The 20,448-nt window shown below is 39.4% G+C and overlaps 3 protein-coding genes across 7 annotated transcripts; 2 read left to right on the forward strand and 1 right to left on the reverse strand.

Moving 5' to 3' along the window:
- The first annotated feature begins 2,487 nt into the window (after nt 1-2,487).
- On the forward strand, nt 2,488-6,799 carry ykt6 (YKT6 v-SNARE homolog (S. cerevisiae)). The gene is made up of 8 exons (XM_069682963.1): nt 2,488-2,677; nt 3,088-3,254; nt 3,459-3,541; nt 3,886-3,986; nt 4,078-4,182; nt 4,332-4,397; nt 4,719-4,820; nt 4,923-6,799. The coding sequence occupies exons 2-8, from the start codon at nt 3,151-3,153 to the stop codon at nt 4,956-4,958; spliced, it is 597 nt and encodes a 198-aa protein (XP_069539064.1). The 5' UTR covers nt 2,488-2,677; nt 3,088-3,150; the 3' UTR covers nt 4,959-6,799.
- A 658-nt stretch (nt 6,800-7,457) lies between these two features.
- Nucleotides 7,458-10,603, forward strand: LOC138610902 (uncharacterized). Of its 2 annotated transcripts, none has more exons than XM_069683771.1 (5): nt 7,458-7,556; nt 8,109-8,184; nt 9,085-9,156; nt 9,499-9,583; nt 9,824-10,603. In XM_069683771.1, the coding sequence occupies exons 1-5, from the start codon at nt 7,470-7,472 to the stop codon at nt 9,870-9,872; spliced, it is 369 nt and encodes a 122-aa protein (XP_069539872.1). In that variant the 5' UTR covers nt 7,458-7,469; the 3' UTR covers nt 9,873-10,603. The 2 variants fall into 2 exon arrangements, with proteins under 2 accessions (XP_069539872.1, XP_069539873.1); XM_069683772.1 differs by having other exon boundaries at nt 8,130-8,184.
- Nucleotides 10,604-12,279: 1,676 nt separating this feature from the next.
- Nucleotides 12,280-20,421, reverse strand: osmr (oncostatin M receptor). Of its 4 annotated transcripts, none has more exons than XM_069683130.1 (17): nt 20,315-20,421; nt 20,074-20,228; nt 19,757-19,910; nt 17,890-18,165; nt 17,669-17,798; nt 17,260-17,408; nt 16,268-16,401; nt 16,050-16,191; nt 15,742-15,827; nt 15,430-15,643; nt 15,167-15,352; nt 14,990-15,091; nt 14,486-14,653; nt 14,145-14,297; nt 13,915-13,996; nt 13,724-13,808; nt 12,280-13,174 (listed from the first exon to the last, which is right to left on the reverse strand). In XM_069683130.1, exons 1-17 carry the CDS (start codon nt 20,397-20,399, stop codon nt 12,812-12,814), a joined length of 2,664 nt encoding a protein of 887 aa, XP_069539231.1. In that variant the 5' UTR covers nt 20,400-20,421; the 3' UTR covers nt 12,280-12,811. The 4 variants fall into 4 exon arrangements, with proteins under 4 accessions (XP_069539231.1, XP_069539230.1, XP_069539232.1 ...); XM_069683129.1 differs by having other exon boundaries at nt 16,268-16,418; nt 17,260-17,478; XM_069683131.1 differs by lacking the exons at nt 12,280-13,174; nt 13,724-13,808; nt 13,915-13,996 and adding an exon at nt 14,003-14,064 and having other exon boundaries at nt 16,268-16,418; nt 17,260-17,478.
- Between the last annotated feature and the right edge of the window lie 27 nt (nt 20,422-20,448).

Genomic DNA, 20,448 nt, shown 5'->3' on the forward strand with positions numbered 1-20,448 from the left:
AAGTATCTCAGGTGACCTTTTAGCAAAAGAGTGTTACATATATCTGGTAAATAATTCTTCTCTTTCATGTGGCAAGGTCTGACCTGTGACCTCTTTACAACCCAACAACCTGACACATCAAAGACATTTGAGCATCGACTTTGTGAGGCCACAGCGTTTGTTCTTGGGGGAACTTCAAAGCCCCTTAAATAGTTATTTGTAAATTGAGAAACATGTCTAAAATTAGACACAGAATGGGATGAATGACCTCTAAAACTAACAATAGTTTGCTGCAAGTGCAGGCCTTCTGTGCTTATCAGCTCCAGCAGTTCACCTGAGCAGAGGTCAGAGCTTTTCTTAGCTATGACCTCAGATTGTAAGGTGACTGTGACCCTCACCTCCAATGCCCTGACTGTGGGATTTCTAGTAAACCCAAATAGAGACATGACCTAAAAACACAAATAGTCCAACACTGCTTATAAATCACATCATCTATGAAATGTTGATGTTAATTTTCACCTTAATTATCCAGTGGAGTAATTTTTGACAATGGTAAGTATCTCGTTTATCAAAGCAATATGAAACTTAATGCTGAGTACACTATTTAAACACAAGATGTTACATGTCTTGTCCCTTTCTTAACTTTGAATTGAGATCCAAACTGTAGCCATGGGCTCACTCTGAACACCTCTAAAAGTCAGTAGTGATTTTATTACAGACTCATTAACCTGTCTGCACTTCCATGAATAGTTACCATTTTTACTTAGATACTTGAATACTTACTTTGTTGTAGTAAAGCTGCTTTACTTGCTTGGTGCATACAATATTTTATTTGACTTATTTCGCACTTATTTAGTAGATGAACATTAACCAAGTTCCTGAAAACTATTGATCTTTCAACTTATTATTTACACTTATAAACGTATTTATTTAGCAACATGCTTATAAACAGACATTTAGATAGATTTATTATGATTTGTTAATGCATAACCCTGCCCTTCAACTAGAAGGCTGAGAAATGTAAAGCAAGAGGCGGATGAGAAGCAAAATGTGCAGTCAATGCCCAGCAAAAGCCATGCGTCTTCAGTAAAATAGGCTGCTTGACTTGGAAGAAACGAATGTAAACTTGTTTTACTTCACCTTATCCATCGTATCACGACGAGGATTAAATCCTGAGTGTCCCTCCGACCATCTGTGCTTTGCAAGTTCACTTGTTCCTCTCGGAAATTTCGGAGATTCCCAAATTTCTGTTGTTAGACTTTTTCAAGTTTAAGTTGTCCTTATGGCAAAATGTCCAACCGTTATTATATTCCCAGATTTACCATTTACATAGCAGCAGTAGGCCTATTCTCAAAGCGTAGCTGGTAGGATACGGTAAAATGAAAGCTTTAGGAAAACCGAGCGGAAGTGACAAATCTATACATTATTGTATGAAAAGAAAAACGGCGGAAAATTCTTCTTTCCTGTGGATATTTTAAATAAAAAACAGTGAAATTGTCGTCATTCTCGCAGAAAACAAGTCCAGGTAATATCCACATCAGCGCACTGGGTGAGAATTAAGCTCCAAGTAAGTTAATCAAGAAAACAATACATTAAAACATTTATCAAACCTCCATTGCGTTCTATATCACCTCAATACCTTAACGCAACAAAAACTAGTTCCAGGAATGAAAAAACATTTCTCCCCTGTTGCAGCTGTCAACAGATGCACACGAAGGCTTACCGGTTTCCACGCCAAAACGATTTCAATGTGTTGCCTAGGAAATGAATTACGGGCACACTTCTGCCATGGAAAACACTTACCACTGAGTTAAGTGGCCAGGACGAAATTGTTTAATGGAGCAAGATTACCAGAGAAAACATCAATTGAGGGTGCCATGTTTTTGGCACTCAGAAAAAAAAACTTGGACACACAAGGCAACTAACCTGTTTTTAGGTCTTAAATCCATTATTATTATGATTATATGTTTTAAATTTTACCAACAAAGAAGAAATTAAATGCCAAACTTGCAATTTAATGGAGTTGTTGGATTTTTTTCTATCAAGCAATTTTAAAAGGAGGAACACTATAAAAATCTCTACTTTCATCGTCATTGTAATTGTTTTACATGTGTACATTAAGATCCACTTTTTATTGAAAGGCTTTTGTGTTGAGATGAATTATTGATATAATCCTTGAGGAAGAAAGTTATTTTATTTTAACAGCATATAAAACAAGTACTATTATCCGCTGTCAAACGCTTTGTAAACCAGCTAGACACTGAAAGAAAATTACATATTTTCAGGATGAGGCCCCGGTACATCAGTTAGAAAATATTTTATCGTACATTTAAGGAAAGGTCAATGCAATTTTATTGTAATGTGTTGTACACGGATTATTTTGCGGTATAAAATACCTCGCTCAATGTACTAGAATGAACAATGGAGTGTACAAACTATTTTTTATCTAACCGGAACTGTGAAACTGTGGCAGTGTTGGTTTCCACCGGAGCCAACTTCCTGGTGGACCGTTTGAGGATCGTGACGTGGTGATTGGTCACTTAACTACATATTGAAAACTATTTAGTTAACATTACCAACATTGCGATTGGGTCGCTGGGCGTGTATTATATACATTTACGATTTGTAGTTTTTGTGGAATAACAAGTTTATGCGGTTGTTTTGACGGGAATCAAACCGTTTGCTGCGGATTTGTCTGGTAAGTTAGCTGAGGCCCCACGAAGACCAGATAGCATCTGTAGCTAGCAGTATGCTTAACTTGATTTAAGACATGAAACTAACGAGCTAACTAGATTAACCGCATTTTTTCGCCTTCAGTAAGTGTGTACCACTCACTGTCGGTTATCCATTGTGTCTTCGCCTTGAGAAAGAGATTTACTTTAGCCGAGCTAAGCTCGCAACACTTTGTTAGCTTAATAGCTTATATTAAGGCGGCTTCTTTCACTTGTAAGCTAGCACTTGTCAATTGTACTTGACTCAAGTTTCTGTTACGTTAGCTCATGGATGGGCGTTAGCTTTGTTGTTGTTAGCAGGGAAGCTAGCTGGCTGAGCTGGATAACAAGGGATAAAACTCTCATGTGATTCTGCTTGTGTCATCTTCCAAATTAGATCATCAGGATTGTGTGATTCTATCTGCTGTGACTGACTGAGCAGAACTGATCCCGAGGCAGCATGAAGCTCTACAGTCTTAGCATCCTCCACAAAGGAGCGACCAAAGCAAACCTCCTTAAAGCGGCCTATGATCTCTCCTCCTTCAGCTTCTTTCAACGATCCAGGTGGGTCTGATTTACTGTGGCGAGAATCTGACCAATTAAACCTTTTATGTGTGTTTTGACTTTCCTGTCCTAATTTTCTGTGTATATATTAGTGAAAGTGACGTTGTGACTGCCAAAATACCCAAATGCCATAGTATAAGTAATGATGCCTGATCACACTAGTAAATCTTTCTATCAGTGACGTTATTGTTTTGGTTTACTTAGTGTTCAAGAGTTCATGACCTTCACCAGTGCCTTGATTGTTGAGCGATCATCACAAGGAAGCCGTGCCTCTGTCAAAGAACAAGGTAAATATAATTTCAATAACTTAATTTTAGCTTGGCTTAACTCAATAGTAGGGTTGTTCCGGTGGTTACAAACTCGGCATTAATTACTCTGCAAGCTCAGCAGAATTACCTAAATGATAGACACGTGTAATCGCACAAGTCACAAAGCTAATCTTAAAAACAATCAGGAAAAACACAGCTATAATCCTTGACCAAATATCAGTCATCATATGGAGAACATTGATCTAACGTGGTAGTTTTACTTCTGCTTTTTACAACAAAAGTGCACCTGTTGGCTCATGGTTCACTTTTTGTAAAACCAGGATGTTTTTGACCAAACCATACATGGCCTCTCCTCCTTTCAGAGTACCTGTGCCATGTGTATGTAAGGAATGACAACCTGAGTGCAGTGGTTGTTGCAGACACTGAATACCCACAGAGAGTCTGTTTTACATTGCTAGACAAGGTGTGTACAACAAGATGCACATACAAATCACATAATTATTGCTCTTTGCTGTTGAATTCATTATAAATTTGTGGTCTGTTTTTTTTCTAAGGTATTAGAGGAGTTCTCCAGACAGGTGGACAGTATAGACTGGCCATCTGGTAGTCCTGAAACCATAAACTACAAAGCTCTGGATATTCACCTCTCTAAATACCAGGTGAGTTTGTAATCTGTTTATCAAAAACACTGATGGCATGTTCTAGAATGGCTGGACTATGATTGCATACTAAGACGAGATTTACTGTTTTTTTTTTATTATTTCTGTATGTCTTTGACACTGTTTATTGTATTATTTTTTTCCCTCAGAACCCCAAGGAAGCAGATGCAATGACCAAAGTTCAGGCAGAGCTGGATGAGACCAAGATCATTTTGGTAAAATACTTCCTAATCCTTTAATCAAGAAGCTGATTTTCTTCATGATACTTTTGTTACCTGAACATGTGTATGACCTGATTCCTAATACCCATCTGATTCCATTGCATTAGAAAAATGTGCATTTCTTTATATAATAGCTGTATGCCTATACTACTAACCCTGTATGGCAACACAAGTGCCACTTGATTTATGGTGAAACAAGTAGATTTCTTTTCAAAGCAAATAAATGATCATATTAGACCACATATTGGCAATATTGTGGCTCTTAAAATCTTTATACTGCACCACATTTCATAAACAAATATTTTGTTCCTGCAGCACAACACCATGGAAAGTCTGTTGGAGAGAGGAGAGAAACTGGATGATCTTGTGGCGAAATCGGAGCACCTGGGAAACCAGTCCAAAGCCTTCTATAAGACTGTATGTACTACAGACTCGCCTTATCAACACTCCAAAGTCTAATGCTTTTTCACTTGTTTAGATGCCTGACTGTGTGCCTGTGTGTTTGTGTAAACCCTGCAGGCACGGAAACAGAACTCATGCTGTGAAATCATGTGATGCAGCTGCCTTGTCCTCGTGGACATGCCTCTCTCTGCCTTTCTGCTTTTCCTACAACTCCCATCATGCACCAGCCACCAGCTCGCAACGCAAAGGACAGAATGGACACTGTCTTATCTAGGAAGGATGTGGCGCCGGAATAAGAACAAGAACGGCTGTGAGGCGGTGGTGGCACCTATCCGGACTGTGACTGATGGGGGCTAAAGCAGTGATGGGGTTTAGTCCGGGGGAAGAAATAACATGAATTATTTTTAACCTTTTTAAAGGGGTTAACATCTGTGCAGTGTTTCAATACCAGCTGAGGACAAAATAGTGTGACGTTGTGTATCGGTGATGTGTCGTTGAAGCGTCTTCAAACCATTTAATGTTTTTCAGATTCAGTCAAATCTTAATAGTTTGATTTCAACTCTTAACATTTTTGGAGTATTAACAAAGGTTGTGCTTCTGCTTCAAGACAACTCTGACAATCTCACAGTCTTATCTTGTGAATTCATGAAATGTGTCACTTTTAGTTTAATTCTTCTATAACCCCACCAGATGGCTGTGCTCATTTACTTTATTGTTCCAGTCGGCTTCAATGTTGAGGTCACTTTAAAAACTCTGTGAGCCAAGGCAGCAAGTTTCTGCTTCAACATTTAATATCAAAATCTCAAATAATTTTATGTCTAGACTGGATTAGGTTACATGATTTCTTTTCTTTGTGTTAAATTAAATCTTAAACATTCCCACTGTGGGTGAGTGTGTTTTTGAGTGCTGATGCAGAGTGAGAATAGATGTACAATGTAGATAGATTTCTCTTCATAGACACAGCCTTATTGCAGTGTGGCTAACATGTAACCCCTCGCAGTGCTGTTTTAACATTATTCTGTGTCATGAGAAGGACACCTGTGTCGCTGTTCTCTTTTGCTCTGTGTACTGTAGCTGAGCTTTCCACTCTTATAGCCACCACACATGATGACACTTTGATGACAGGTTTAATATGTTCAAAAACCCACTCAGACCTCTGTAGTCCTGCACAGAGCTCGTCTGTACCTCCGAAACCCGAGATCACTGATATTTTACCATCGTGAATTGTCACTGATGTGATTCTGGGAAGCATCAGGTGCTGCTGCTGGTTTCTCTTAAAATAGGTTTGAAAAGAGAACAGACATCTTTTGAGTCATATTATAAAGGACTGATTTCACATCCCAGTCTTAATTTAAGACACTCCACCACAGCTGACTTGTTCTTTTTTTACTCTCATCACTGTTTTCTTTGTGTTGAGGTCTGACTTTGTTGACTTTCTTCAGGAACTGCCGATCAGTTAAAGAGATGCCTTTGGTTGTGTATTTTAGATGTTTCTCTGCTCGCTTTCTGCTGTGTGCGTGTGTATGATTTGCTGATATACAACATCTGCAGGCTGCATTGATGTTGAGTGCCTGTGTGTGAGGACTATTGTGTGTGATCTGAAATGCTCTTTCTGCTTTTACAGTGTAAACTTTTGTGCAATATCTCTGCAGACTGTTGGTGTGTCTCTCTTAAAAGTAGAGAGAATATATGGAAACACTTCTCATAAAGGACAGTAAACTGACCTTTTGTATGTTCTATTCTTATGACTAATTCCCATTTGAAATGTGTCCAGGGTTGTTTATGAGATAATTGTTTCTTTTTTTCCAAATTTCCAATTAATGTGCTGAATTTTAAAACCTGTAAAATCTATAAAGTTAAGCTGTAGCTTTTTTCAGGTCAGCTCTAACTGACCAGTGTGGTATAAACAGTCTGCATTTAACGTTTTGAGCTGGATGTGGGCTACAAATTTAAAACAAATATATCAGATAATAAACTGTTCTTTTCTGTCTGTATGTAACATTCGTTTTTTTTAACACTGATGTGCTCACACACTGTTCACAGGACATGTAATCTTGCCTAGATAAACAAAAAATGGCTTTTGGTTTACTAGATATGTTCTGGTGTCTTAAGTGGAACCGATTATCAAGTTGGCAATCAGATAAGCAGTAACTCCTGTAAAACAATTTACGATAGATAAACGTGTCCTCTTCAGTTTCTCAAAGTCAACAATCCTCATTAACTCTCTAATAAGCAAACAGATTTGCGGACAGCCGAGGAGCTGATGTTGCCTTCAGGGGCTGTCGGAAATGTACTACTAAAAAGAACGGAAATCATACATACCAGAGCGTATACGTATACCTGTGCGAAAACGTGTTCATTAAAAAAACTTGTGGTTTTCAAGTAGCTATTTTCATTACATGTTAGCCCATGTATAAACGTACATCATTCATTGTATAACATCGCGTTTGGCCTTTTGGAGACACAAATGCCTGAAATCTTACTATGAAAAACGGCAAACAAATATATAATTCAGCTTACATCAACATTTTACCACTCTCTCTCCCATTGGCATAAGTAATGACACTAAAGCTAGATATTACGAGTTCAAAATAAGCCCTTGAATGCAGCACTTGCAGCGCGGCTCCACGCACAGCTGAGGAGTGAAGGGAACGACTTGAACTGATGAAGTCCGACCGCACAGCCTCAGAAATGTGGACGGAGGTGAAAAACAAGAGCAAGACTGTCATCAACAACTCAAACAACTCGAAGGTAAGAAGCTGAAAGCGAGAAACAGACGCTTTTCTGCCTCTTTCTCGGGACAGCCATGTACCAAAACTAGCCTGTAAATTAAAGAGTGAGCCTCTGTCGAGATAAAGTCCTACTTCACCGATTTAGTTGTTTACAAGGTTTCTGTAAGAGGTTGTTTCTCGAAGGTTTATAGCTGTACGCTGTCTTAGGAGGAACAAGTGTGGTCTCGACGCATATGTTTTGGAAATATGTGGGCTTATTTGCTTATCTTGCATATTTGTCTTATCTTTATGCCTGAAGCTGCCCGAAGCGCTCTGATTTTCCACATTGTGAGGCTTCCTGCAGAAAGTTTCCCACCTCTGCTGCAGGCTCAGAAGCATGACTTGTTACTGATCTAACCTGCAAATCGTTACGCTTTGCCCCCTCTCTTTCTCTCTGCATGTTTCTAATTGTGGCTGCATTAAGTGGCTGATGTATACCTGTACATGAAACATATCCGAGCTGGAGTGGAGTGTGCCCTGTCTTGTCCTGTCAGTGCACTTTGCTCTACTCTCTTTTTTTTTGTTCAAACAGAATGTTTTGCTGAATTTTCAGATGGTTGACCCAGATCTGCGTACATGGCAGCTTTTACACACAGTACAAGGAAATGGTGAGCTTTATCATTATATTCTTAGAGTTTTTCCTCTAATTTTTCTGGAGTCCTTATGACTCACCAGGTTGGTTCACTTAGTATCTGGGGCATTATGTATGTTTTTTAATTCTAGTAAAAAACTGGACTACATGAACGTCCACAAGTACAGCTTTGTCTAAAACCTACTGGCAGATAAAACCATTTCAATACCACACTAAAAGAGCCCTAACTTTGAATACTGTAGTGAGATAACAATGGCAGGTAAATAGGGTAATCCACTTCAGGTTATTCCTTGTAGTAGAAGGTAAGCGTTGGTTGACTGGCAGCAGTACGTGATGTACTTCAGAGCAATCCTCAGGCATAACGCTTACATAGAAGTCGAGTAGTCCCTGCCAAGGTTTACCAATGCAACAACAATGCCAATTATTCAATATGACAAAAGGAGGAGCAGGAAGACACACCAAATGAAACACTGAAAGTGCAGGTAAATGCTCACAAACAAAACAACCGACTGTAACTGAATGTAATGATGTTTTTTGAGGGGGGCGGGGTCAATGCCTACCAAAGAATAAGCAGCTTTAGTGCACCGCAGTACTCTACATAATATAATATTCAAACCTCTCCACAGATTTTCATTTAAATCTCTTTAAACACTGCACATCATGAACCTGCTAGTGCTGGTTTGGACTAAGGATACTGCATCCAAAAATACACACAATTATTTTACGCAGGGTTTTTTTGGTCTGATTTGATAAGTTGTTTTGATTAATGTGTTCCCTATTAACAATTAGACATTCAATTTGTTAGATCATTACTTTTTAAACTCACATTTACTTTAATTTTAAATCCTACATTTTCTCTAAGAAACATCCTTTATGAGCAATGATACCAATAATTTCTGTTTTCTTCCCCATGAAGCTTCGACTGCGGCTGCCACTCGTCCCTCTCACACAGAGGACTCGTTAAGCAGAAGCAGTGGCATCATCCCTGGTAAGACGTGCTTCGAACAAATATCTGATCTCTTTACGGACCCTGCAAGACCGGTTTCAGGGAAAAATGCCTGATTTGTAAGATGCACCACCTTGAGTAAACAAAGACCACTTCACTCCTAGAGTCTCGATCCACACATAAAGGGTGATAACGTTGCACCACAAACACTTGAGCGAGCTTTAATACGTTACAAAACATTTAGCATTATTCCTACAGTAGCCCCTGAAGAGGATGCCTCACAAAGTGACTTGGGCTACTTTGTTGCATGCATGTGTCCTAATCATCAAGGTGTGTATATTTATCTTTGACACATTTGAATAAACGTGTATTTTATGCTTTCAGGTGCGATTGCGGCCACAGTGTTCATTGCCTTCTTACTTGGTCTCTACGCCATCCTGTGGAAGTGCATGGTGTCACCACCACAACGGTAAAGAACTGACACAAGCCCAAACTTGACTTTGCTGCAGCTTCACTTTGGTTTTTGTTGACACAGTGATCTCAGACTCCCATTTGTTCACCTGCACTTCAGTGTCACATGTCTGTACTTTGTATCCCAGCTCATCAGAGCAAAGACAGAGGCATCTTATATGATCCACATTTTTCCCATATACAATACATTTCAATTGTCGTTGTTATTCAGACACATTTATTCATGTTCTCTTTTCAGGAAACACAGTAAGGTCAGGGTACGAGTACAACAGAGGACTTCTGTGTGAGGACCGGCCGCCAGGTTGAATATATCAAGCGCCTGTTCACGGTGCGGACTAAAATTTGAGGGCAGACTTTGCTCCCCGTCAGAGAAAAGCAACAGTGACAATGTTCCGCTGAAGAAGATCCTCTAATCGATCCAAAGATCAAACCACCAAAGAAAACGGACTCACCTGAGTGGATGTGTCACATGTTCCCCTCACTGTTACTCTCAGCTGGTGGCTGTTGACTCAATGCTCCTTGTTAATGTGAAACACTTTTTGGCCGGTCAGATTGTGCTGCTTTTTATTCTGTGAACTCTGCACTACTGAGGAGCGAGTGGCTCGGGCCACAGCTCGCTCCAGTGACCAATAAGCTGCATGTGTGTGTGTTTTTTTCTTGATGTTTTTACCTGCACCAAATAGATACATTTAAAGCCTGTCCTCTTTGTATTTCTGAAAGTGGAATCAGAACATTTTCATCTATTTTTGTCTCTTGCATATTTTTGGGGAAACTTCTGATGCTGCCAGGATGTCCTTTAAACTCATCCAACTAGCTCTATAGCAACATTTACAGTGGACATCTAGATTATGTTATTTATATTTACCTTGTTCTCTTTAAAATCCATATAATTGTTTGTTTTTAACTCAGGAGGTTGGAACTGCTGTATGACTGTTGCTTCTCTAAAATGAATTGTGACTGGTGTTTTTTTACAAGTAGTGGGATGTGACTGTAAATAAAAGCCAAGATGAGTGACTGAGTCACTATTTTGGAAACTTCAAGTTAGACCTGATCACATTTTTGTGCAATTTCCCTCAAGCGTGGAATTAGGAAAGAAATACTGCAGAATGAATGAATATGTCACCTGTGTTTTCTTGTGTGTGTGTGTTGGGCATCGATAATATCAGGTCAATTTCATCAGCTGCTGAATCCCTGAATCTATTAGGTCAACAGGAAGAGAAGACTAAGACCGGCCTATTTTCCGCCTACATGTATTAAGATACCCGGGCCGGGTGGATACATCCTGCATGAATGGACACAGTCCGGCAGCTGCTGAGCCACCCTGCTTTAAATGTTATTTGTTACAAACTGTTTGAGTAGCTGGCTCTGTTACAGCCACATCACAGCAAAGGTTCAACACACTTGCTTTCAGAACCCGTTCTGCAACTTAGTTTCCCTCTGTAGTTTTTATAAGTGAAGCAAGTGATGAGCAGGGAATGTGGGTTGGTGGAGCTGGGAAGAGTGAAATTCTGCTGATCCAAGAGAGATACTGTAACTGTTGATTGATTTAACAGTGATAGACAAGATACTAATCATTTGGAACGTGCAATCAAGTCATACCTTTGACTTTGACTGTGACACATCCAAATATTTCAAAACATAAAGACAGATGTGTGATTAGATTTGGTTACACTGAAAAGGGGGATGATATCTGCTTTGAGTCATCTATAGTATATGCCATTTATGGTAGGAATTCCGATTTAATCACTGGAGATTTGCTGTAAGTACACAGTACTGAATCATCAGGGATTGATGTTTTTTTTTTTTTTAAATGACAAAAATGAACAAGATATTTTTGCAGTGTAAACTTGTGTTAGTAATGAAAAGAATGAAAAGTACAACTGTCTTTATATAAAAGTATGTTGTGGCGTCTTTGGTCCAACGGATGGCAAACTAGATGAAAACGGTCAAAATCAGCAAAATCTGTGTGTTTAAGTCTAACCAGGTCACACACGAGGTCCGGTAAAACACGGTGAAATTGGTTACAGATTTCCTGTTATAAACCAGTTCTGTGTGTGTCATTTGTCTGCACATGTAAGAACAACTACACACCTCATTAGAGCCTCAGCCAAACTTTGGAAATGACTCAAACGATAATCATGCTTTAAAAAAAATCTGTTGGCACCTGGAAATGCACTCAGGTAAATTTACTCAATTAAATTAAAGCTATCAAGTATATACTTAGTAGATTCTTGTTTGTTTGGTCACTGTCGGGGGAACTAAATTCAAGGATTACTAAGAAGTGCAGATCATCTTTTAACTATTACATCATTATGTAATTACTGTAATTCTACCTCCTACACCCTGATGATTAAATACAGTTTTTGCTTTGTAAAGAATATATTTTTATAACACCAAACATGTTATATTGAATTAAAAATAAAGCGTAGTATCAGGGCATCCAGCTGCTTCCTGTATTTTGACCTTAAGTTGCTTCACAGTTTAAAATAAGTTCCTCTTGTTATTGTGCTTTCACACTTTCACATGTAAAAGAATTGGGTAATTTTTTTAGACTGCATTGCTGCAGGGGAAAGACCCTGAGTAGTTTAAAATACTCTTTAAGATCAGTGGTTCTCGGGACTCACCTTCTCCTGAATGACAAATCACGACCCCAAATTTCAACCACTCAAATTTATCTTATGAAAAATTGTGCAGTTGTATTATCAGTACAGTACATACAAATAGTATAACAGTCAAGCAAAATGGCCAGCAGTGCATAAGAGGAAAATATTCCTTCTACAATTCATTCAATTAACTTTTTCAACAGAATAAACTCAATATTAAGTGCATAATAAATGTAGGGCTCATCATGTTTCAAGAATGTAAATGGAACTGTAGCTGGATTACCCAATCAGTGGATACATGGAGTGAGAATAAACTACGCCACTACTGCAAGCACCTCACAGGAAACCATGTCCTTCAAAATAAAAGCGCACAATTGACTTTTTTTTTCCGAGACACATCCGAGACCCACTGAAAACACTTTTGGATCCCGACCCACCAGTTGAGAACCACTGCTTTAGATCACGTTTATTATGTTAAGATACAATCTGCATGCAACATTTTACAATCAAAAGCCATATTCAGACAGCATGTTTACATAAACTACAAGTAAAACCTGATATTTACAGTACAGCATTCGTAAGGGAGACTTGAAACATAAGTAATAGACGTTTTGGTCTTTGTCTTATGAAGTGTCATTAGAGATATATCCATATATCACATTACATGAGTCCTGTGGACTCTCAGGTGGCTCAAAGCTTGATGTGATATCAGAGAGCCTGACTTGTTGTGTTTCGGAAAAATCCTTCTCTATGGTGTGAAAGTAAGTCTTGTTTGTGATGCATGTACTTTGTTGAAGGGCTGCGCTGTCCCACCGCTGTGGACAGTATTCTCCTTGAAGCGGCACACAGGAGAGCGGAGGGGGCGGTGCGTTCAGGGCTTCAGGATCTGTCAGTGCCGTTTCACGTAGAGGAGGTCTGGTGATCAGGATCTCGATTTCACAGCTTCTGCACTCCTCCGGCTTCTGAGACTGCAGCATCTGACTGGTCTGTGCAAACATGCAGAGGGGATTATAAACATTACACAGGAGTCGAGATAATAGAAACAGGCTTATATCTGTGTGTGTGCCTAATGTACCTAGATTGGTGTGTGAGCCGAGAGGGGGATCTACTTTTCTATGCAGCTCGGTACAACAGGGGTTTTTATGGGAAGACTTACTATCAGTCAACTCAAAGACAAATGTTTTAATTATTTCAAGGTAATGTAAGGTTTTTTTTAACCATAATCCTAGATTAGAGAAACTGTATTTGATTTAGGTAATTTACTACAATGATTAACATGAGGGGGAAAAAAGCCAATTATTATAATTCAAAATGCAACTAATGAGCCATGTGAATATGTAGAATATTGATAGAAGTGGTTGAAGAATTAAAAAAGAGCTTAAAACAAACACTTTTTGAAACCCCTGAGGAGGGAGGACTGTGTTGTTTATGCATCAAATTCAGTGTGTTAAAGTACTTTAACACTTCCATGCACTCTTGCTTAGTTATTTGCTATCTCCTTAAAAAGGATTTAACTTTCAACAGTCGATGCATACCTCATGCAGGAAGCTGTCAAACTCAGGAGTTTTGATGTTCATACCAGCAGGATAAAATAATATCGCTTTCAGCCCACTCTGCAGCCTAGAGCAAAGAAAGAGAACAAAACAGAGGATGGAGGAGAGAGGCTCAATGTTGTGTTCTTCAGGAATCATTGTCGAAATGAAAATTTAAAGATTAAATTAATCACGTTTTTCTTTGAGGCCACAGCAGGACGGTGCAGCCGAGCAGCAACATGATGGGAGTCAGTATCTTTGCCACGTGAGCAAAGTCTGCCAGAGGAAATAGAAGATGGGCAGTTTACAAAATCAACTTATTGGAGTTTAAAACAGGAGAACATCTGTAATAAGAGAGAACATTCAGAGCAAAATTGATGGCAGTTGTTGAAATCTGTGTTTTATGATTGCTCAAGGAGCTCACAGTTAGACTTTGTCCTGACGGTGATACTGGCTGCTTGTCCAGGCCCCTCCTTAGTGAGAGCGCTCACAGAGAACATGTACTCTCTGTTCTGCTGCAGACCCTCTATGGTCACATATTTCTTCCAGGGGTCTGCCACAGAGACGTTGAAGAGATCTGGATGTAAACAAGATTATAAATGTCTTGTTTCATGTTGATGAGGAGCCTCACTGCTCAGGAGTAAAGACGGAAACTCAAAACCAGTATCAGTCAGACATTGCTTCTTAGGAACAAATAAAGTTCAACATTTCTTTAGCGCAGTCTACATTTCTTTGTATTATAATTTGCATATTTAGTTTAGTCACCTGTAGCATGACCTGTCAGGATATCAGATCCTATGTTCTGCACTGTAACAAGGTAACCAGTGATGAAGGCCGGATGAGCAGCATTATCCTCACTGTAACGCCACTCCAGTGTCACAGAGGAGGAAGTGCTCCGAACAGGTTCAACCAGACTCGGGGACTTTACAGATTCTAAAGAAGAGGCGGTGGTGTTGAGTAAAGAAGAGAGATCGAATCAATTCATATTAAAGGAAAAGACTAACTCTGCTTCCTCGTCTCTGCATATCTGACAAACAGATGTCATCTGAAGCCTCTGATAAAGACATCCTGTGTCAAAACTTAAGCTGTCACACCTGAGTGAAAAATGTAGTTGCAATCTTGCTTTCCTGTTTGTTCAGGCATCAGTTCTGAGACATTAAACTGTCTAGTTTGTGCCTATTAGATCATCAAAACTAACCTTAGGACAAATTTAAGTAAATGCAAAACACATATTTCCAGAACAACACATGAATTGGTAATAACACTCACTGAGCTCTTGTGCGTACCCAGTCTGTATCTCTAGTAGTCTGTATCCATTGTCTCTGCATCCATAGATATTGAACGTATACCTACGACCTGCTTTGAAATCTCCTGCAAGATAAAAGTGCATGTCATTACTAAATGAATGAATGCCTAAGTATGCAAAACTACAAAACAAAAACTTACTAGCAGCTAAGAACAATTTGTTGTTTCCCTCTGGAAGCTTCACCCATCGCAGAGTACAAGGCACCGCATTTCCCAGAGTGCACCAGTCCACAGTATAGCCACAGGTGGCAGTGTTCTGCTCGTCCCAGGACAGATTAAAACCAGCACCTCTCCTGCTGCTCAACCGCTTCTCGACTGGGGGGTTTTCTGCACAGAGACACACGTTTCAGACTGTTGCAGCAGTAACAGTAGAAGTGACGATATAAAGAAAATACATTGCTAACCTTGGTCCTCTCTTTGGTGGACGGTGATGTGAGCAGGGACTGTAGAGCCACTGTGGACATCAGCCTGGACAGTGAAGTCACACTGTCCTGGACCTATGGAGACCTCTGCCTGGGTCTGTCCGCTGTCCTTCCACTGGCTCCTGTTTTTGCCTCCCTGTGACCACTGAACTCTGTAGCCTCGGATGTTATCTGCGGCTGCTGAGCCAGGAACAGGCTGAGAACACAGTTGGTCATGGAAATTAGTTACATATGTTCCTTAACTAATCCAAATAGAGTTTGTGTGCTGCCAAACAGATAAGCATAGAGCCTTACTGGAGTCCACAACAGAGTAACTTGACGACTGTGCAGGTCAGGCAGCTGCTTTATTCTCCTCCATACATCCAAGGTCACTAACAGATCTGATGAAAGCACATGAAGAATCCTTTTTTAACGCATCATGGGAGATCCTTCAATAACACTACCAACAGACCCATTATTCAACCAGTATTTTATAGTACAATGTAGGACTCCAACTGTTTCTTGCCTGCTAATGTTAGTGAAAATATATAAAGAAAAGGAAGGAGGACGGAGTAGCCATGATGCTCTAATAAAAATAAACCACAAACACTCTTTGTACTCACAGGTTGTGAAGCCTACAGCCTGAGTCCGTTCTCCCCAGAGTCTGCCATCTGCAGAGCAGCATACCCTGGTGGTGTAGCGGGTGTTTGGGAGCAGGTGTTCCAGTGTGACATTGCAGAAACCACTCACACTACTGCAGCTCACCTGACACAAACACATACAGGGAAGGTGTATAAAATGACACTAAAACGTCCAACTTTCACTTTTAGGTTGAACTCACCTCAGTGGTGCTCTCTGGGTCTGTGGTGACCTTACAGAGGAGGTTCAGTTGGGTAATGTTCCCCTGAACAAACCAGGACACAGTTGTGTCCGTCACCCCGGGGCTCACTCTGTCCCACCGCACAACAGGAAACACTAAAAGCATATTACACCTTTTTTAAAAGTGTTGAGAAACAACAAGGCACATCTAGTTACAAATTCAAACACGTGGAGGGAATTTAAATGAAAAATAATAACTCGATTCTTCACACCAGAAATAATACCCAAGATGGGCCCAACACATTCCAGTTCATGCTGGAGGAACTGTTGAACAAACACTGCAAATCACACCCACGTATTTTGGCTTCGTCCAAAGTTAAGTGTGTTATGCAGAGATGTATTTGATGCCCTCAAAGCGGTTTTTCAACACAATATCCCACAAGATCCCACAGTGGCACTATTAGGAGTTCTAACTAAAGGCCTGCATGGGAGGGCACAGAAACATCTTTTAAATATTTTACAGCAGCCTTGAAGTGTGAAACATTAGACGGCTGAAACCAGACCCTCATACTTACCATACAATATATGGATTAAAAAGTTTGGGACCTTTATCAGATGGAACTAATCAAGAACTTATTAGGCTCCAAAAACCAACCTTTGCTAAACGATGGAGCCCTGCCAGAGATTTATTAATACAATGAGACTTGTTTCCTGGTGGACAATCTTTGGTGGGATCGCTTACATACTTTGTATGTGTGTGTGGGTATAATGTATATATGTAGGTATATGTATGCTTGCATTGGAGTGGATAAGTATTTCCTTTTTTCTTGTTTTGTTTTATTTGTTCAACACTTGAATATAAAGTGTGAAACTGCTACAGACAGCTGAAAAAAAGAAAGTAATTGTATGAAAATGTATACATTGTCATGTTTTTGGATGTAAACTAAATAAAAACTAAGATATAAAAAAAAGTTGTGTATTCCACAGTGTTTAAATGTTTGCTTGACCTCTGACCTCTGTCGGAGATGTTGAAGCTGTAGCTCTCCGTCTCCTCCCCAAGCTGGTCCTTCACCACCACACTGATGTTGTATTCTTCCTGCAGTGGGACGGCCGGGAAAGTACAAGAAGATTTCTCGCAGTTTATGGGAGCCTGGTCTGAGTTCCTGGGTTTTCAGCAACAAAGAAAGAACATCCAATAGAGCTGATATTTTCAACCTTTTCTGCCCTGTGACCCTGTGAAGTTTGTACACATGGCAGTATCAAAGAGTGAGCTGGATAAATAAAAAGGCAGAAGAGACTGAATTCTCCACACATAAATTGTTATCAATTGTAGCTGATGTCTGGTTACATACATTTTTCACTGCATACATACTGGACTAGTCTTTGCCTGACACCCTCACTGTTTGTTAATGTGTGCACTTACTCTATGTGCAGTGTGTGTGTTTGCTTCTTGAAATCGTGCGGCTCTTGATTGCTGCCTGAATCCCAGGTGCAAGTGACAGTTTTCATGTCTGAGGTCACACAGCTGAGGTTTCTGGGCTTCTGGGGAGGAGCTACATCACACATAGACACACATAAGTTAGAGTTCTTTGGAAAGAAACGAACAGATTGAGAACATAAATAAGAATAATAATTTAAACTTACTGCTCACATAGTTCCAGATTTCTCTGACCTTGCCTGTAGCACTGCTACAACTGATTGCAAGAGCTGGAAGGATGAATGATGTTGGGATGGTCAGGGTTTCTACAGTGATAGCTTTGACTCTGGCGCCAACGCTGACAAGAGGGTGTGGGCTGTTATTAATGGAAATGCTGGTAATGTTGACTCCTCTTGGGGGAACACAGCAGAACATGGCACTGGATCCCTCTCTCAGAACTCGCTGGAAGGGGAAAATCTCGGTCTTATCTTTTGCCTGGGCTCCTACAGGTGGAATCATAGTACCATCATGAGTCAACCGCCAGCACACTCATATCAGGAATTATATTTTAGATATCCATAATAGCATTCAATTCATGCTGTACACTTGCTGACTTAGTTTGTCATTTGGTCTGTTGCTTATTATCTTATTAGCTCTTTACATACAGTATTTTTTAGGATACACTTGTTTAGTTACCTATTTTTAAATGCCTTTTATTGTCATGTTGCACTACCCACTTTGCTGCTGTTACACTGTACATTTCCCCGTTGTGGGACGAATAAAGGATTATCTTATCTTATCTCATTTCTCCTACTCAAAACTGTATTCTCACTAGTTAGGATTTTAATTAAAGATATCCACAGTGACATTGTTACTGGTAGAAACTGTATTTAAAGATATCTCAAATTGAATTAATCCTCGTCAAGACTCAATCAAAGATATCTTTAAATCTTTAAAAAGTATAAGTGGATGTTTTAACATTTAATGGGTAGACTGGTAAAAATTAGATATCTGTAATGTAATTCTTCCTAGTCAAAATTAGCATTTCATATATCCACAATGACATTTTTACTATCTACAATTGTCATTACAGATATCTACAAGGTCATGATTCCTATCCAGGATGAACATTCTGGATATCTGCTAAATAATTAGTTCCAGGAGAAACTCTCATTTCAGACATCTACTATCCAACTGTTACTAGTCATAATTTCTATTTCAGATATCTCAATTGAAAATTCCAGATATCCATGGATGTCTGCATTTGAATTGCTTATAGTCATAATTCTCATTGTAGATATCTGGAATTGAACTTTACCCAGTCATAATGCGAAATGTGGTTATCTGATAAGACATTTTGACTAGTCGCAATGTATTTTGGACATCCAAACTTTTTTTTTTTCTATTTAGATATCTGAAATCAAAATTATGACTAGTGACAATTTGATAGTAGATATCTGAAATAAAAGTTTCTCCTAGGAAGAATTATTTTGCAGATCTCCAAAATGTTCATTCTGGAAAGGAAGAATGTCATTGTGGATATCTGAAATACTCATTTTGACGAGGAAGAATTACATTACAGACATTACAAATCTGTTATTAAAATCCAGTCTACCTATTAAACTTTAAAAAGGCTTGCCAAAGCAGTGTGCACGAGTACGTGTGCTGTTTGAGTTATCTTCTAATGCCTTTGAACTGTCCTTAACAGCAACCGTCAGTTTAAAAGTCTAGACAAGTAAAAAGCCTTCAGTGAAGCTGCAAAGGAAATTAGTTTTAATAATGTCTCCACAAATACAACCATTAAAACCACGCTTTGCCTAGGACGTGCATTGCAACAGACATTTGCAAAGGCTGCAATAATTGAGAAACTGATATAAAGATTAGCAAAGGAAGAGAAAAGGTAGTGGGGCCTCACTCTTGCTGAGAGAACAGAAAGTAGTGCTTAGTTGAGGTCACGATTTTATCAGTGACTGACAGGAAACTTAGCTGTTTCTATGTATTTGGTGATTAGTTTTACTAATTTACACAGAAACACACACACTGAATTAAAAAAATAAATATGACATTAAAAAAATCATAGTAGCCTCATCTTACCATAGTTTGTTTTCCAGTCGCTCCAGGGACTCGGGCCTGATTGATTATAGAAAAGTCGTATCCTGACTGAGTGATCGACACACTCCAGAGGCAGGTCAGAGGTCCAGCTCCATGAGTACTCATGTGAAGCCATAGATAGTAAACTCACATTTCTCTAGGTCATCAACAACAGGGCAAAGTGTTGTATAGTAGAAGTAAGTGCACAGGAATTAATCAGCATAGGATATGTTGTTAATTTACAATAATCTGCACCATCAAATTACTGGGAGAAACTTTATAGAGGCAGAAATCCAGACATCAAACACTGAAGTACTCACATTGTAAATAATGGTGCGGTTTTCAGTCCGGCCAATCTGGAGCTCATAAATGGGGCCAACTAATCCACTGTGGTTTAGCTGCCAGCTCACCAAGAGGCTTTGCTTGTCACTGATAGCCTGCAGATGACTGATGCTTGGCCTTGGCGGCTGCAAAGCTGGAGCACATTACAACTCAATTTTAGACAAGTTAAAGGACGCATTTTCATCTAAAAGTGAGAGAAATTAAATGAATAAAACTCACCACTTTCAAAGCAGCATCCTCTGAGCTGAGAAAATATTAGATACAAGCCAAGTAGGTTAAACAAGGAGGTCCTGAAATGTATCATCCTCTTAACAGAGAAGTGAGGACGTCCGCCAACCACGGCACACACTAAC

This window comes from Semicossyphus pulcher, unplaced genomic scaffold, assembly GCF_022749685.1.
Source record: "Semicossyphus pulcher isolate SPU_LCO1_2020_fin unplaced genomic scaffold, fSemPul1.0.p SCAF_6, whole genome shotgun sequence".
Classification (NCBI taxonomy): domain Eukaryota; kingdom Metazoa; phylum Chordata; class Actinopteri; order Labriformes; family Labridae; genus Semicossyphus; species Semicossyphus pulcher.

What these genes read in the sequence shown, in the direction of transcription:
- ykt6 (XM_069682963.1), top strand. Translation starts at nt 3,151, where the DNA reads ATGAAGCTCTACAGTCTTAGCATCCTCCACAAAGGAGCGACCAAAGCA. An exon ending in AGCTTCTTTCAACGATCCAG is followed by an intron (nt 3,255 to 3,458) that starts GTGGGTCTGATT and finishes TGGTTTACTTAG; the next exon opens with TGTTCAAGAGTTCATGACCT. An exon ending in GTTTTACATTGCTAGACAAG is followed by an intron (nt 3,987 to 4,077) that starts GTGTGTACAACA and finishes TTTTTTTCTAAG; the next exon opens with GTATTAGAGGAGTTCTCCAG.
- LOC138610902 (XM_069683771.1), top strand. Translation starts at nt 7,470, where the DNA reads ATGAAGTCCGACCGCACAGCCTCAGAAATGTGGACGGAGGTGAAAAAC. An exon ending in ACAACTCAAACAACTCGAAG is followed by an intron (nt 7,557 to 8,108) that starts GTAAGAAGCTGA and finishes TTGTTCAAACAG; the next exon opens with AATGTTTTGCTGAATTTTCA. An exon ending in ATGGTGTCACCACCACAACG is followed by an intron (nt 9,584 to 9,823) that starts GTAAAGAACTGA and finishes TTCTCTTTTCAG; the next exon opens with GAAACACAGTAAGGTCAGGG.
- osmr (XM_069683129.1), bottom strand. Translation starts at nt 20,399, where the DNA reads ATGATACATTTCAGGACCTCCTTGTTTAACCTACTTGGCTTGTATCTA. An exon ending in GGCTGTAGGCTTCACAACCT is followed by an intron (nt 15,828 to 16,049) that starts GTGAGTACAAAG and finishes TGCTTTCATCAG; the next exon opens with ATCTGTTAGTGACCTTGGAT. An exon ending in CAAATTGTTCTTAGCTGCTA is followed by an intron (nt 15,092 to 15,166) that starts GTAAGTTTTTGT and finishes TTTATCTTGCAG; the next exon opens with GAGATTTCAAAGCAGGTCGT.